A 16,553-nucleotide genomic window follows, 5' to 3' on the forward strand; every position below is an offset into this window, starting at 1 on the left:
AAAAAAAAAAAAAAGAAAGAAAGAAAGAAAGAAATTCAGAGCTCGAAGACAAGGTCTTCAAATTAACCCAATCCAACAAAGACAAAGAAAAAAGTAACAAACCTGCACATTGTGCACATGTGCCCTAGAACTTAAAGTATAATAAAAAATAAATTAAAAAAAAATAAGAAAATATGAACAAATAAGAAAATATGAGCAAAGCCTCCAAGAAGTCTGGGATTATGTTAAATGACCAAACTTAATAATAATTGGTGTACCTGTGGAAGAAGAAAATTCTAAAAGTCTGGAAAATATATGTGGGGGAATCATTGAGGAAAACTTCCCTGGCCTTGTAAGAGACCTAGATAGCCAAATACAAGAAGCACAAAGAACACCTGGGAAATTCATCGCAAGCAGATCCTAACCTAAGCACATTGTCATCAGATAATCCAAAGTTAAGATGAAGGAAAAAGTCTTTAAGAACCGAGACAGCAACCAGCTAACCTATAAAGGAAAACCTATTAGATTAACAGCATATTTCTCAGCAGAAACCCTAAAACCTAGAAGGGACTGGGGACCTATCTTCAGCCTCCTCAAACAAAACAATGACCAACCAAGAATTTTGTATCCGGTGAAACTAAGCATCACTTATGAAGGAAAGACACAGTCATTTTCAGACAAACAAATGCTGAGAGAATTTGCCATTACCAAGCTACCACTACAAGAACTGCTAAAAGGAGCTCTAAATCTTGAAGCAAATGCTGGAGACACATCAAAAGAAAACCTCTTTAAAGCATAAGTCACATAGAACCTATAAAACAAAACTACAAGTTAAAAAGCAAAAACATAAAACAGTACACATGCAACAAAGAGCACGATGAATGCAACGGTACACCACATTTCAGTACTAACAATGTAAATGGCCTAAATGCCTCACTTAAAAGATACAGAACCGCAGAATGGATAGGAACTCACCAACCATCTGCTGCCTTCAGGAGACTCACCTAACACATAAAGACTCACATAAACTTGAAGTAAAGGGGTGGAAAAAGGTGTTTCATGCAAATGAACACCCAAAGTGAGCAGGAGTAGCTAGTTTTATATCAAACAAAACACTTTTTTTTTTTTTTTGAGACAGAGTCTCCCTCTGAGACCCAGGCTGTAGTGCAATGGTGTGATCTCGGCTTACTGCCACCTTCACCACCTGGGTTCAAGTGATTCTCTTGCCTCAGCCTCCTGAGTAGCTGAGATTACAGGCATGCGCCACCACCCCTGGCTAATTTTTGTATTTTTAGTAGAGACCAGGTTTCACCATGTTGGTCAGGCTGGTCTTGAACTCCTGACATCGTGATCCACCTGCCTTGGCCTCCCAAAGTGCTGGGATTACAGGCGTGAGTCACTGCACCCGGCCCAAAACAAACTCTAAAGCCACAGCAGTTAAAAGAGACAAAAAGGGACAGTATATAATGGTAAAAGGATTTTTCCAACAGGAAAATATCACAATCCTAAACATATATACACTTAACACTGGAAGTCCCAAATTTATAAAACAATTAGTAATAGACCTAAGAAATGAGATAGACAGCAACACAATAATAGTGAGGGACTTCAATGCTCCACTAACAGCACTAGACAGGTCATCAAGACAGAAAGTCAACAAAGAAGCAATGGATTTAAACTATGCCTTGGAACAAATGGACTTCACAGATACATACAAAACATTTTATCCAACAACTGCAGAATACACATTCTATTCAACAGTGTATGAAACTTTCTCCAAGATAGACTATATGATAGACCATAAAATGAGCCTTAATAAATTTAAGAAAATTAAAATTATATCAAGTACTCTCTGAGACCACAGTGGAATAAAACTGGAAATCAACTGTAAAAGGAACCTTCAAAACCATGCAAATACATGGAAATTAAACAACTTGCTCCAGAAGGAGCATTGGGTCAAAAAATCAAAATGGAAATTTAAAAAATTCTTCAAACTGAATGACAATAATGACACAACCTATCAAAACCTCTGGAATACAGAAAAGGCAGTGCTAAGAGGATAGTTCATAGCCCTAAGCACCTACATCAAAAAGTCTGAAAGCGCACAAACAGACAATCTAAGGTCACACCTCAAAAGAACTAGAGAAATAAGAACAAACCAAACTCAAACCCAGCAGAAGAAAGGAAATAACCAAGATCAGAGCAGAACTAAATTAAATTGATACAACAACAACAATACCAAAGATAAATGAGACAAAAAGCCTGTTCTTTGAAAAGATAAGTAAAGTTGATAGACCATTAGCAAGATTCACCAAGGAAAGAAGAGAGAAAATTCAAATAACCTCACTAAGAAATGAAATAGGAGATACTACAACTGACACCACTGAAATAGAAAAGATTAGTGAAGGCTACTATGAACACTTTTATGCACGTAAACTAGAAAACCTAGAAGAGATGGATAAATTCCTGGAAAAATACAACTCTCCTAGCTTAAATCAAGAAGGATGAGATACCCTGAATAGACCAATAACAAGCAGCAAGGTTGAAATGGTAACTGAAAAATTGCTAGCAAAAAAAAAGTTCAGGACCGACGGATTAACAGCAGAATTCTACCAGACATTCAAAGAAGAATTGGTAACAATCTTTTTGACACTATTCCACAAGATAGAGGAGGAACCCTCCCTAATTCATTCTATGAAGCCAGCATCACCCTAATACCAAAACCAGGAAAGGACAACCAGAAAAAGAAAACCACAGACTGATATCCTTGATGAACTCAGATGCTAAAATCCTTAACAAAATACTAGCTAACCAAATCCAACAACATATTAAAAGATAATCTGGGCTGGGTGCAGTGGCTCACACCTGTAATCCCAGCACTTTGGGAGGCCGAGGTGGGTGGATCACGAGGNTCAACAAAATCCAGCATCCCTTTATGATTAAAACTCTCAGCAAAATCAGCATACAAGGGACATACCTTAATGTAATAAAAGTCATCTGTGACAGACCCACAACCAACATAATACTGAATGGTGAAAAGTTGAAAGCATTCCCTCTGAGAACTGGAACAAGACAAGGATGCCCACTCTCACCACTCCTTTTCAACAGAGTACTGAAAGTCCTAGCCAGAGCAATCAGACAAGAGAAAGAAATAAAGGGATCCACATCAGTAAAGAGGAAGTCAAACTGTCACTGTTTGCCGATGATATGATTGTTTACCTTGAAAACCCTAAGGACTCCTCTAGAAAGCTCCTAGAACTGATAAAAGAATTCAGTAAAGTTTCTGGATACAAGATGAATGTACACAAATCAGGAGCTCTTCTATACACCAACAGCGACCAAGCAGAGAGTCAAATCAAGAACCCCTTTTACAATAGCTGTAAAAAAATAAAATACTTACCTAACCATGGAGTCGAAAGACCTCTACAAGAAAACTACAAAACACAAGCCAGGCACAGTGGCTCATGCGTGTAATCCCAGCGCTTTGGGAGGCCGAGGCGGGTGGATCGTGAGATCAGGAGATTGAGACCATCCTGGCTAACACGATGAAACCCCGTCTCTACTAAAAATACAAAAAATTAGCTGGGCCTGGTGGCGGGTGCCAGTAGTCCCAGCTACTTGGGAGGCTGATGCAGGAGAATGGCGTGAACCTGAGAAGCAGAGTGCAGTGAGCAGAGATTGCGCCACTGCATTCCAGCCCAGGCGACAGTGATACTCCGTCAAAAAAAAACAAAGCAAAAGAAAAAAAACCAACAAAACACTGCTGAAAGAAATCAGAGATGACACAAACAAATGGAAACACATCCCATGCTCATGGGTAGAATCAATATTGTCAAATCGACCATACTGCCAAAAGTAATCTACAAACTCCATGCAATCTCTATCAGAATACCACCATCATTCTTCACAGAATTAGAAGAAAACAATTCTGAAATTCATATGGAACCAAAAAAGAGTTTGCATAGCCAAAGCAAGACTAAGCAAAAAGAACAAATCTGGAGGCATCACACTATCCGATTTCAAACTATACTATAAGGCCAGAGTCACCAAAACAGCATGGTACTGTTCTAAAAATAGGCACATAGACCAATGGAACAAAATAGAGAACCCAGAAATAAACCCAAATACTTACAGCCAACTGATCTTCAACAAAGCAAACAAAAACATAAAGTGGGGAAAGGACACCCTTTTCAACAAATGGTGCTGGGATAATTGGCTAGCCACATGTAGGAGAATGAAACTGGATCCTCATCTCTTACTTTATACAAAATCAACTCAAGATGGATTAAGAACTTAAGCCTAAGACCTGAAACTATAAAAACTCCAGAAGGTAACATTGGAAAAACCCTTCTAGACATTGGCTTAGGCAAGGATTTCATGACCAAGAACCAAAAAGCAAATGCAATGAAAACAAAGACAAATAGCTGGGACCTAATTAAACTAAAGAGCTTTTGCACGGCAAAAGGAACAGTCAGCAGAGTAAACAGACAACCTACAGAGTGGGAGAAAATCTTCAGAATCTATACATCTGACAAAGGACTAATATCCAGAATCTACAACAAACTTAAATCAGTAAGAAAAAAACAATCCCATCAAAAAGTGGGCTAACGACATGAATAGACAGTTCTCAAAAGAAGATACACAAATGGCCAAAAAACATAAAAAAATGCTCAGCATCACTAATGATCAGGGAAATGTAAATCAAAACCGCATTGAGATACCACCTTGCTCCTGCAAGAATGGCCATAGTAAAAAACTCAAAAAACAGTAGATGTTGGCGTGGATGTGGTGAGCAGAGAACACTTCTACACTGCTAGTGGGAATGTAAACTATGGAAAACAGTGTGGAGATTGCTTAAAGAACTAAAAGTAGAACTGCCATTTGATGCAGCAATCCCACTGGGTATCTACCCAGAGAAAAATAAACCATTATTCAAAAAAGATACTTGCACATGCATGTTTATGGCAACACAGTTCACAATTGCAAAATCGTGGAACCAACCCAAATGCTCAATCAACGAGTGGATAAAGAAACTCTGGTATATATATACAATGAAATGCTATGCAGCCATAAAGAGGAATAAATTAACAGCATTTGCAGTGACCTGGATGAGATTGGAGACTATTCTAAGTGATGTAACTCAGGAATGGAAAACCAAATATTGTATGTTCTCACTGATATGTGGGAGCTAAGCTATAAGGATGCAAAGGCATAAGAATGATACAATGGACTTTGGGGACTTGGAAGGAAAAGTGGGAGGAGGGTGAGGGATAAAAGACTACAAACATGGTGCGGTGTATACTGCTCGTTGATGGTGCACCAAAATCTCAGAAATCACCACTAAAGAACTTACTCATGTAACCAAATACCTCCGGTACCCCAATAACTTATGGAAAAATAAAATAAAATAAGAAATTAAGATGATTGACCCAAGAGAAAATATAACAAAAAGTCCTTTTATTTAATTTTAAAATTAAGTTAAATTAATTTTGGTTTTGAGACAGAGTCTCACTTTGTCACCCGGGCTGGAGTGCAGTGGTGTGATTTCATCTCACTGCGTCCTCCACCTCCCGGTTCAGGCAATTCAGCCTCCTGCCTGGCAATTCTTTGTATTTTTAGTAGAGATAAGGTTTCACCATGTTGGTCAGGCTGGTCCTGAACTCCTAACTCAGGTGATCCACCCACCCTGGCCTTCCAAAGTGCTGGGATTACAGGCGTGAGCCACTGTGCCTGGCCCTAAAAAAGTATTTTCATACACTACATGGTGGGATCCAGCCAGCAGAAACTGCTCAGATATTTCCTCGCCCTTTAATGGGCACATACGCTTCTCATATTGATAACCTGCATTTGTATTCTGAATGACTGTTGTCAGATGACTAAAAATGAGTAACACAGCCATTACCTGAAATGTGGACCTTCTTTCTCTTAAAAAAATTTTGGATGCCAGATTTGCTCATAAGCTTTGGCAGACCTGATAAACAGCTCAGCAGGTGGAATATTGAAGCACTCAAAGCAAGCCTCACATGATGTCAGGAGTTGCTATGGGTGGAGTGGGCTAGGGTGGGAGGGGCTAAATGAGCAGGTTCCTTTCACTACTTCCCTCACCCCCTCACGATAGAATGGCAGGTGGGTTCTGGCAAAGCCAAGGTAGAAGATAGAGAAATCCTGCTTCCAGGCAGAGCAATGGGCTCCTGTAGGTAATACCGTTGTGACTCTAAGCCCATGATGTGAGCTGTGGAGTAGACTTGACTTAGCCTGCTCAGAGACCAGGTCTTTGTTGTGCGTATTCTTCTTAACACTCCCCCCAACATCCAGGGGACAAGAAATCAAACATACAGACTCATCCTGTTTGTGTTTTCTCTGAAAACTAAGAATCCTGAGGTGTAAGTTCTTTTGTTCCTCTGCTTTCTCCCTTTCATCTTGTTTGTCCTTGAACTCAACAGGGGGCTTTGAAGGAGGTCTCCCAATTTGGTCCAAGAAATAAACACTAAGAGGATAAGACCCCCTTCTAGTTGGCTCACTCGAAATTTAAAAGCCACGATTTCTCTTATCTGCCCCTCCATTCTAGTGAGACTTCAAAACAAAACAAAGCAAAACAAAACAAAAACCCTCTGTGCCTGGAGTAGCCATTGCATAAGCTGCTAAGTTATAGCTGGCCTCTCACTGCTTGATGGTGATAAGAAACCTACTAAATCTAGAAAGAACTTTGGATCTTGAGGTTCTGGAAACTGCAGCCATCGGTCAGAAGCATGTAGTTCCCTTTCCAACAGGGTTTGTCTGTAAGTTAGACAGATGGAGTTCCCTTTCCAACAGTGTTTGTCTATAAGTTAGACATCGGATGTTGGCAGAGGCTATTTCATACACATGCTTCAGCTTGAATTATGATAGCATTGAAAAAGCTTTTGATTCCACCTCTCCAGTATTCTTCTTCTCTTTCTCGTTGTTAAGAATATGATTGGTTCTCTTATTACCCTGTGTCCTTGTGGGAGAGTGTCTGGGAGTAAAGATAGTCTGAAACAATCTGTAGGGGTCATGAAATTAGACATTTGTACTATTTGTGCAAGATTTTAGTATGAAATCCAGTTTCCTGGAGCTGCATTTGTAGAAAAACAAGTTAGAGTGTGAATTTGTATACACAGATTCTAGAGAGAAAATTAGGAGGAGCAGGTTGTAAGTTCCACAGGGAAAAGGGTGGAAAGAGTGAGTGGAACAATAATCGGAGGTGTGTAAGTGAGGACCATTCCAATCTCCAAGTCTCCCTTGCTGAACTGGGAGAGCTCTGTTGAGGAAAGTTGCCCCCTAACTTCAACCCTTCAGAACTCTGCCCCTCAATCGTTAGTGGTTGCAAGTGCTCCTTTGATATTTGCGTCGTGTGGATACCTTAGCCGTTGGGGGCCACCTCTGGGGCTGCTGTGGAGCAGAACTTTTGGAGTGACAAGGACATTTGGAGATATGCAGTAAGAATGTTTGATATTTGAACCAGTTATCTAATGGCCCAGTGACCTCTTTGTCAATTCTAACAAGAAGCTTTATATTTAACCTAGTTTTAGCTACTCAAGTAGCTGGGTGTTAAGGATCCTGTCAGTTCACTCTCATTCAATCGCTCTGTCTCTCTCTCTCTCACACTGTCACTCTCTCTTCCTCCCTCCCTCTCTCCCTATTTCTCCCTCTCCTTCTCCCCTCCCTCCTTTCCTTCTCCTTTCCTCTTTGCTCTCATTTGATAGCAAAAGAACACAATACAAGGATGTAACTGGTGGGAAAAGATAGCTATTTCCAGACAAGCCAAACATTTTATCCAGGCTGACATCAAACTGAAAGCATTTATAATTACTATTGTTTACTCCATCACTGTAACAATGTAAAATGTTTTCTGTGTGAAAATCTGGCCCTGCTCTGATTTATAAATACCTCTTGGACGCGTTTTCTGAAATTGTTACCTGAAGTGGTAAATAAAAAGGATTCTAGTCGAGTTCTCTCTCTGTCTGTCTGTCTCTCTCTCAGAAGGAGGGAGAGAGGAGAGAGGGAGGGAGAAAAGTGTGCATATGAGTGTGTGTATCTACATGTAGATGGATGATGTCTATTTGGATGCAGAAATACATGCACATAGTTGCTGTCACATCATAGAGTGAAGAAGAAGGATAGGCTTGGGAGTCAGATCTGACCTCACATCCCAAAGCCCTGCTACTTACCAGCTAGCTGTGTGATCTTAGGCAAGTTATTTTAACCTGTCTCGGATTAAATTTTCTCAATAGTATAATGAAGCTAATCATAATTACCACCTCTTAATATACAAAGTTAAGTATCGACACACCAAGAAATATAGCCAGAGAAATACATTCCATCTGTTCCAGTCACTTTACTCAGGCCGTGCAGAGAAGCAGAGTAGCCCTAAATATAGAAATGAATTGAGTATTGAAAAGTGTAATGTATTCTAAGCATCTGAACCTTGAACTATTTCAAAGCAATAATTATGCAGCATCTGTGGCCGCATTTGTGTTTGCTACTACTCAGTCAGGGGCATTTTAATCACAGCTTTTGCTAAGAGATTGCTGTGTCCTTTTGTGTGTGTTTTATTCATCTGCTCACTAAATGTCAGTATTTATTGCAATTAATTAGCCAGCTATATCTTTGTTATTTTAGATAGATTGCATTAGGTTACATTCTTAAATGAACAGTAGGCCCAATTGCAAAATTCTCAGGAAAAACAGTTTTGCATATTAGTTGTAGATACTGATTCATCAATCATCTTCATCATTAGTACCATCGAATAATATAAGACATTCAGATTCACAGGACTAAGTTACCAAGGAAATGAGATATTTTGGTTTGGCTGCTCTGGTAATTAGATCACAGCAGTGGTTCCAAATCACGCTTTTGAAAAACATTTTAAATTGTGAAATACACACAGTGGAAAAGTGCATAAAATATAAATATGTTCTCTTAACAAAATATTGTAGAGAAGATATTTGTGTAACCCCTCTCAGTTCAAGAAGTAAAACATTGCCAGGACCCAAGAAGCTGCCCATATGCCTCTTCCCAATCATAGAGGATACCTGTAGGGAGGTAGGTATCCTTCCTACCCCAACCACTATCTTGACTTTTATCTTGTTTCTCTTTATAGCTTTACTACCCGTATATGCATATCTAGGTGATGCAATCTAGTTTTGCCTATGTAAAAGCTTTACATAAACTGAATTACCCAGAATTTATTCTTTAAATCTGGCTTGTTTTACTCAGTATTAGGATTTATCCATGTTATTGCATGTAGGTGAAGTTTGTTCATTTTCATTATTGTATAATATTCCATTGTATAAATCCACCAGTTCTCTTATGGATGGATGTTTGGGTTGCATCTAGTTAGGGGATATCATGGGTAACATTGCTATAAACATTGTTTACATCTGCTGGTGCATATAAGTGTTTGTTCATTTTCTGTTGGCTTCCTTCTCTTTTTCTTACTGACTTCTAGGGGCTCTATGTATGCTCTACATACAAGTTCTTTGCTAGTCGTTATGTGTTGCAGATATTTTCTCCTACTCTGGCTTGCCTTTTTGCCCTCTTAATGAGATTTTTGATGAACTTAAAAGCGCTTCCTCTTCTTTTTTATTTTGAGATGGAGTCTCACTCTGTCGCCCAGGCTGGAGTGCAGTGGTGCAATCTCAGCTCACTGCAACCTCCACCTCCTGGGTTCAAGCGATTCTCCTGTCTCAGCCTCCCCAGTAGCTAGGATCACAGGCATGCGCCACCACAGTCTGTTAATTTTTACGGGGTTTTGCCATGTTGGCCAGGCTGGTCTTGAACTCCTGACCCCAGATGATCCGCCCACCTCGGCCTCACAGCACTGGGATTACAAGTGTGAGCCACTGCACCCAGCCAAAAGCTCTTCATTTTAATACAGTCAAAATTATCCATCTTTTCATTTATAGGCAGGGTTTGTGTCATAATTCATTTTTTTACCTTCAGGTCATAAAGATATTCTCCTGTTTTATCTTTATTTTCTTTTATTTGACTAATTAATTTATTTAAGACATGGGGTGTCAAACTCCTGGTCTCAGGTGATCCTCTTGCCTCAGCACCCCCCAACAAGTAGCTGGGATTAGAGGTGCCAGCCACTGTGCCTGGCTATTTCATCTTCTGAATGTTTTATTGTTTTGCTTTTCACATTTATTTTACAGCCCACATGGAATTGGTTTTGCGAATGATATGAGAGATGATCCAATTTCATTTCCCCCTATAGATAGCCAACTCTCTTAATACCATTTATTGAGAAGGCTATTTATGTATTGAAAATCTTTCCCCCATCTGCTTTGAAGTGGCACATTTGTCATAAATCAAGAATCCACATCTGGATCTGTTTCTGGGCTTCCTATTCTATTCCCTGAGTCTATTTGTCCTTGTGCTAGTCATATACTGTTTTAATCACTACAGCTTTATATGTTCTGTTATCTGGTAGAGTGAGTCCTCCCACATCATTGCTCTTCAGATGTATCTTGGCCCTTTGCTTTTCCTTATAAAGTTTAGAAATCAACTTGTCAAGTTCTACAAAAATAAACAAATGAAATAACCCATTGAGGTTTTTTATTGGGACTTAGTTGTTTACTTTCTTTCAATGAGGTGTTTGTAGCTTTTTCCAAAAGAGGTCTCCTATAACTGTTGTTAGATTTCTTCCTGGACACTTGATTTTTAAAAGCAGTTGTAAATGTTATCTTTAAGATGATAACATTTCTAATATTTATTGCTGGTATATAGAACTATAATTGTGTGTGTGCGTGTATTTATCTAGTAGCTTTGTTAATTCTATTCTTATTCTAATAATCATTCGTAGATTCTTTTAGATTTTTCTAAGTTCACCATATCATTTGTGAATAATGACAGATTTGATTTTTTCCTTTCCAGTTCTCATATTTTGTTCTTGCCTTAGTACACTGAGACCTCCATAGTAAATAGTTTTTTTAAAAATAAAAAATAAACTTGCTTTTTGGCCAATTGGATAACTAGAAATTTATTATATTTATAATTAATTTGTTAAATTAACTACTTTTTAAACCGAACAAAAAAATTCTGCAAAAATACAAAAAGATGAATATATAGAAAAGTCTCCCTCTCTCTTACTCCAGACCTCCATTGGCTTTTAAAAATACTCCCATTTCTTCTGGGTCCCCTTGACCTGCTGAAATTTGGAACTTTAGCCTGTGGACGCTGATATATATATATATATATTTTTTTTTTTTTGCTCCACACGTAACTGATATTTGAAGACCAATACAGAAAGTTTGCCTATGCAGAGATTAATGGGATTTGTGTAACACAGTGATCCTCAACCTTGGCTGTACATTAAAATCACCGGGAGGCTTTAAAAAAAGTCTTGATGCCTGTCCTGTACACTGGGTCTACTGATCTGAATCTCTGTAGATGCTATAGTGGGCATCTAGAGTTTCCATAAGCTCCCCAGATGATTTGGGGAGGCAGGAAGGAGGGCTTACAAAGGGGCGAGAGGAAACATTTGGGAGTGATGGGTATGTTTCCTATCTTGATCGTGGCGATGGTTTCATAAGTGAGTACATATGTCAGAACTTATCAAATTGTACACTTTAAGTCTGTTCCATTTATTATATATCAATTTTGCATCAATAAAGCAGTTTAAAGATAAAGCTGTCCAGGTGATTCTGATGCACAGCAATGATTGAGAATTATCCTTGTAATAGAAAAGGCACATGACTGGAAGTGGAAGTTGGATAGACTTCCATCTGTCAACAGTTGGCTGTGCACACTTAGACAAGTAACTTCAACCCTTCTGGACCTCAGGTTCATTCTAGTTAGTGGGTTCAATTTCTTCACAAGTACTTTTCAGCTGGCATGTTGATTCTTCTACTCAGCCTGGCAGTGCTGGCCAGGCTGCTGGTGCACCTCCTGGCCACACGAGGGAGCCGTACAGCTGGCAGCCTCTGACTCTCCACTGAACACTCTTGTGAGGTAAAAATAGGCTGGTCAGGCAGGGAGGGGTCTTTCCATTATTCCTGTGCTCCTCCTCTTGGTGAATGCAAGCCCCACTCCTCAACGGTCATCTTCAGCTACTCTCACTCACTGATCTCGCTGCAGGTGAGCCTTTTTTTAAGCAAAGCAAATCCATGAATTTCTGAAGGTACAGAACAGCTTTATAAAAGGATTCCCACGTTGCTTTGAAAATATCCTGCTCTCCCCAAGCAATTAAAATAGTACCAAATTGAAGTATATGTATGTATACATACGTATGTACACATGTAAATGTATGTATTTGTGTATATGCATCAATATAGATCCATATCTGGTCTATATCAGTAAGCACACTAACAATACTATTCTCCCCCTATGAAAATTATCTATATAAAAGGCAGTTATGTTTGTTAGAGGTACAGTTTTGATATCCTTCAGGCATTAACATTGCTTAGACGAAAAGAGGAATCAAGGTTAGCAAACAAAGTTTTTTTCCATGGTAATATGATGTAAAGTGCTTAAGTGGGTAAATGTGTAAGGGAGAGAGAGTATGTGTGTCTGCGTGTCTGTGTGTGTCTGTGTGTGTTTACATATACTCAGGTGAACAGGTTGGCTAATATTTTCAGAATAGAATTTATCCAGACGCTCTGTGCATTAATCTCTATTTTTCTTGGACCAGACAGGGCAAAAAATCTGAATTCCCCAGAAGAGATAGACTAGAATTGATGTCACAAAATGATCTAGCTATGCCCTAAACTTTAATAAATGTATTCTAATCCAGCTCAAAATGAAAGGCAAATGTTTATCTGAAGTGCAACAATAGTGACTTTTAAAAAAGAACTCCTCCCCACCCTAAAATAATCTAAATAATGCTTTAAAACCTTAGCTTTGAGTTGCTCTTTTATTTTGGTCTTATTGAAGTTTTCTTCCATTTTGATTCCTAAATTTCAGATTATTCTATGAGCCAGTCACAACACCTTGTGGGCATACTTTTTGCTTAAAATGCCTAGAAAGATGCCTAGATCACAACGCCAAGTGTCCATTATGCAAAGACGGTCTTTCACAGGTAAATCAATGTTTCTTTGTTTGGTTTAAATCAGTATTTCTTTCTTGTTTGGTTTAGCTTATTTGGAATTGGGCACTAAGACAGTGTTCAACTGGACCCCAAGCCACTGCACTGTGGTAGGGCACATTACTCCCTCAAACCATCTATTTCTCCTGTCTTTTTTTTTTTTTAGACGGAATCTCCACTCTGTCACCCAGGCTGGAGTGCAGTGGAACCTCCACCTCCTGGGTTCCAGCAATTCTCCTGCCTCAGCCTCCCAAGGAGCTGGGATTACAGGCGCATGCCACCACGCTCAGGCTGGTCTCGAGCTCCTGACCTCAGGTGATCCACCCATCTCAGTCTCCCAAAGTGCTAGGATTACAGGCATGAGCCACCGCGCCCAGCCTATTTCTCCTGTCTTATAGCCACTGTTCCCATCTCCATAAAGTTCTTCAGGAAAATGAGGCAACATGCAGTTTTTTATGCGATGTAAGTAGGGAAATCAATTTGTGTTGGAAACAAAAGTGTTAAATAGATGATAAACTTGGATCCTGGTTCTGATCTCATCATGGCATCTGATATACTATGATCTTGAGTAAATCTTTTGTTCCCTCTAGGATTGGACTAGGTAAGCCCTGATGTTCCCTTATCATCAATGTTTATTCTGTGGCTTGAGGATAACAGCTCCAAAGGCCCCAGGAGAACCTCACAGAACTTCAGAGTGATCCTTGTCCAACCCCTCAGGAGCCACTGTACCTGGAAGCCCTAGAGCTTTTGCAGTAAGCCAATTTAGCAGACAGCAGCCCTCTAGGACTTCCAGGTTCTCCAAAACTAATCACACAGACTCCCACCTTTGTTTTTCAAGTGAACCTGAAGGAATTTCCTATAGAAAAGAAGACCTGAGAATCCATCTTGTTTTCCCTCCCTCAGGGATTTAGGTGCCACATTTTACGATTGGTGTTAATATTCCTTGACCCCTGTCATTCCTGAGGAGAGGTCGGAGATGCAAGGCTATCTCTAGGTGACTACAGGTCAAGAGAAGTCACATGTTGAGCTTTACCATCACCCCAGTATTTAAATTAAGGGAATGGAGTGAAATAATCATCACTGGTAGCCCTCAGGGTATGTGTTGGGATTGGGAGGAGGGCCATTGTCATACCTTTCCCTAGATAAAGTTGTAGGATTTGCAGGCCTGATTGTAGGTGAGAAGTCCATAATCCTTATACTTAAATAATACATCTGTGTTGTTGTAACACTGGAAAATTCAGATTAAGTGGAAAGAAGAAAAATCTACCCATATGCTCAGTACCTAGAGAAAACCACTGTTAGTTTTAGTATGTGCCTTTTCTGGCTTTTTGTTTTAGCATCAGCAGAGGAGTCACCTACTTTTTGGACCAACTACCTCCTCAATCACTGCTTATCCCACAAAATTGGGACTGGGAAGTGCAGCTGATTTTCCCATAGCCAGGCAATGGCAGTGACAGTGGCAGATAAGGCATCCTGGAGACAGATGCTATACGGTTCAGGACTTGGGGTCTAGAAGATATTCTCATCTATCTCTGTGTATTCACATAGGGTCACACTTGCACCATTTTACATAGGATTAAATATTCCAATCATGTTCACTGCAGAATAGAGACACAGCCCATACTGAGAAAGGAACAAAATTGTTTGAAGCCAACAGTTTTATACTCAGGCGCTCTCCTTGCTGGGACTGTAGGGGTAGTTTCCATAGCAAGCAATTCTCCGCAGATATTTTAGCATCAGTTGTTTGATTCACACCGTTAAATACCCACTACTTAAACATCCCTGGGTGTGCATCGGTCAGGGGTGTTTGGGAGAAGAGTAACAGTGACAATTGAGCCTAAGTCCAGTTCTTGAAATCATGACTTTTAATCTCAGTGATACCTAGATGGTATATTAGAAAGGCAAATAGACAAATCAATATTTAGTTGTTTGTGTTTTTTAAAACTAAAATTAAAAGAGAAAAAATAGGTAGATTTGGCAATATCCAGAAGCCCAAGCATTGGGTTAGGCTGGGAGTGGGACAGGGCAGGAAAGGATCAGTGATTGAAAATGCTTTTAGTTCCCTGAACCTTTTGGCCACTAACTTTGAGCATATGCCAGATGGACACCATTTCTGTGAGCTTGTAAACACGATCACACAGAAAATGGAAAGGGAAGGATTTCCCCGCCACGCCCACTTTTTGGACAAGAAGCATGATCTTGATTTGCAATTTCAGGAAAATGGTGAGAGTTTTAAAACTTCAATGCAGGTTTTACCCCTTGTTAAAATATTTTTTTTCTAATTATAAAGATAATCAATTGCATGTGTGGTTTTTTTAATGAAACTAACATCCAGAAAATACATATATTATGATGGTATCATCTGCTGATTTGTGGGTCCAGACTACTCCAATATGTGGGTCATGTGACTTGTCCAGTGATTACATCAGAAGTGTTTTGCTGATGACTGCATATTACCTAATTGCATATTATCTAATTGCCTCCCCCCATATAGTGCTTGGCATCAAGAAAATACAGCAAAAATGTAATAATGGAGGAGCTCATAGCTAAATTCCTTCCAGAAGAACTGAAGGAACGAAGGAAGCTTTACGAAGAGGAAATGGAAGAACTTTCTAAGTATGTATATGCATATTTCTGTTTTGTTTCCCTCATACCAGCTCATGAGAGCTGAATGTACACATTACTTCCCAGCTTCCGACTTAGTGATGTCCTGCCAGCTGCTTGAAGTTGGCTATGGTGAGAGTATTTACACCATGGAAATTGGCAAGTGCTACAAACCAGGGCTTCCCCTGCACCCAGAGAGCCAGTTGTTAAACATACCAGCATACCACTGAAGAAGCATAAGCGAAACCAGTGATGAGGGTACACCCTGCCCCCAGTAACAGGGTATTTGTTGGAGAGAGTAAAATTGGAGTAGCTTAATCAGGGGAACTTAACGAAATAGCCAAAAGATTGTTTTCAGATACATAAGGAGTTGCTATGAAGTTAAGAACTTTGGTGTCAACCAGAACTGGGCTTAAGACCCAGTTCTACCTCAAAGTGAGTCTACTTCACAACCCTAGGCAGGTCACTTAACCTTTCTGGGCCTTAGTTTCCTTATCTGTAGCTTGAGAATAATTTAATAATTTGAGTTCTTACTTCATGGACTTATTTTTTGAGATTGAGCCTCACTCTGTCACCCAGGCTGGAGTGCAGTGGTGTGATCTTGGCTCACTGCAACCTCTGCCTTCTGGATTCAAGCGATTCTCCTGCCTCAGCCACCCAAGTAGCTGAGATTACAGGCATGCACCACCATGCCCAGCTAATTTTTGTATTTTTTATGGAGACAGGGCTTCACCATGTTGGACAGGCTGGTCTTGAACTCCTGACCTCAAGTGATCCTCCCACTTGGACCTCCCAAAGTGCTAGGATTACAGGCGTGAGCCACCATGCCTGGCCACCTCATGAACTTCTTATGAAAATCAGGCCGGGCATGGTGGCTCAAGCTTGTAATCCCAGCACTTTGGGAGGCCGAGACGGGCGGATCACG

General features: G+C 39.9%; 1 protein-coding gene across 3 annotated transcripts in view; it reads left to right on the plus strand.

Annotated features, from left to right (window-relative positions):
- LONRF3 (LON peptidase N-terminal domain and ring finger 3) overlaps nt 1-16,553 on the plus strand; it is a 46,125-nt gene that overhangs the window by 19,719 nt on the left and 9,853 nt on the right. For all 3 annotated transcript variants that reach the window (XM_017873511.1, XM_017873512.1, XM_017873513.1), the window contains 2 exons: nt 12,904-13,018; nt 15,519-15,640. In XM_017873511.1, the coding sequence (XP_017729000.1) occupies nt 12,904-13,018; nt 15,519-15,640 (237 nt within the window). The remainder of the gene's footprint in view (nt 1-12,903; nt 13,019-15,518; nt 15,641-16,553) is intronic.

Source organism: Rhinopithecus bieti, unplaced genomic scaffold (assembly GCF_001698545.2).
Source record: "Rhinopithecus bieti isolate Rb0 unplaced genomic scaffold, ASM169854v2 scaffold_8300, whole genome shotgun sequence".
Taxonomy (NCBI): Eukaryota; Metazoa; Chordata; class Mammalia; order Primates; family Cercopithecidae; genus Rhinopithecus; species Rhinopithecus bieti.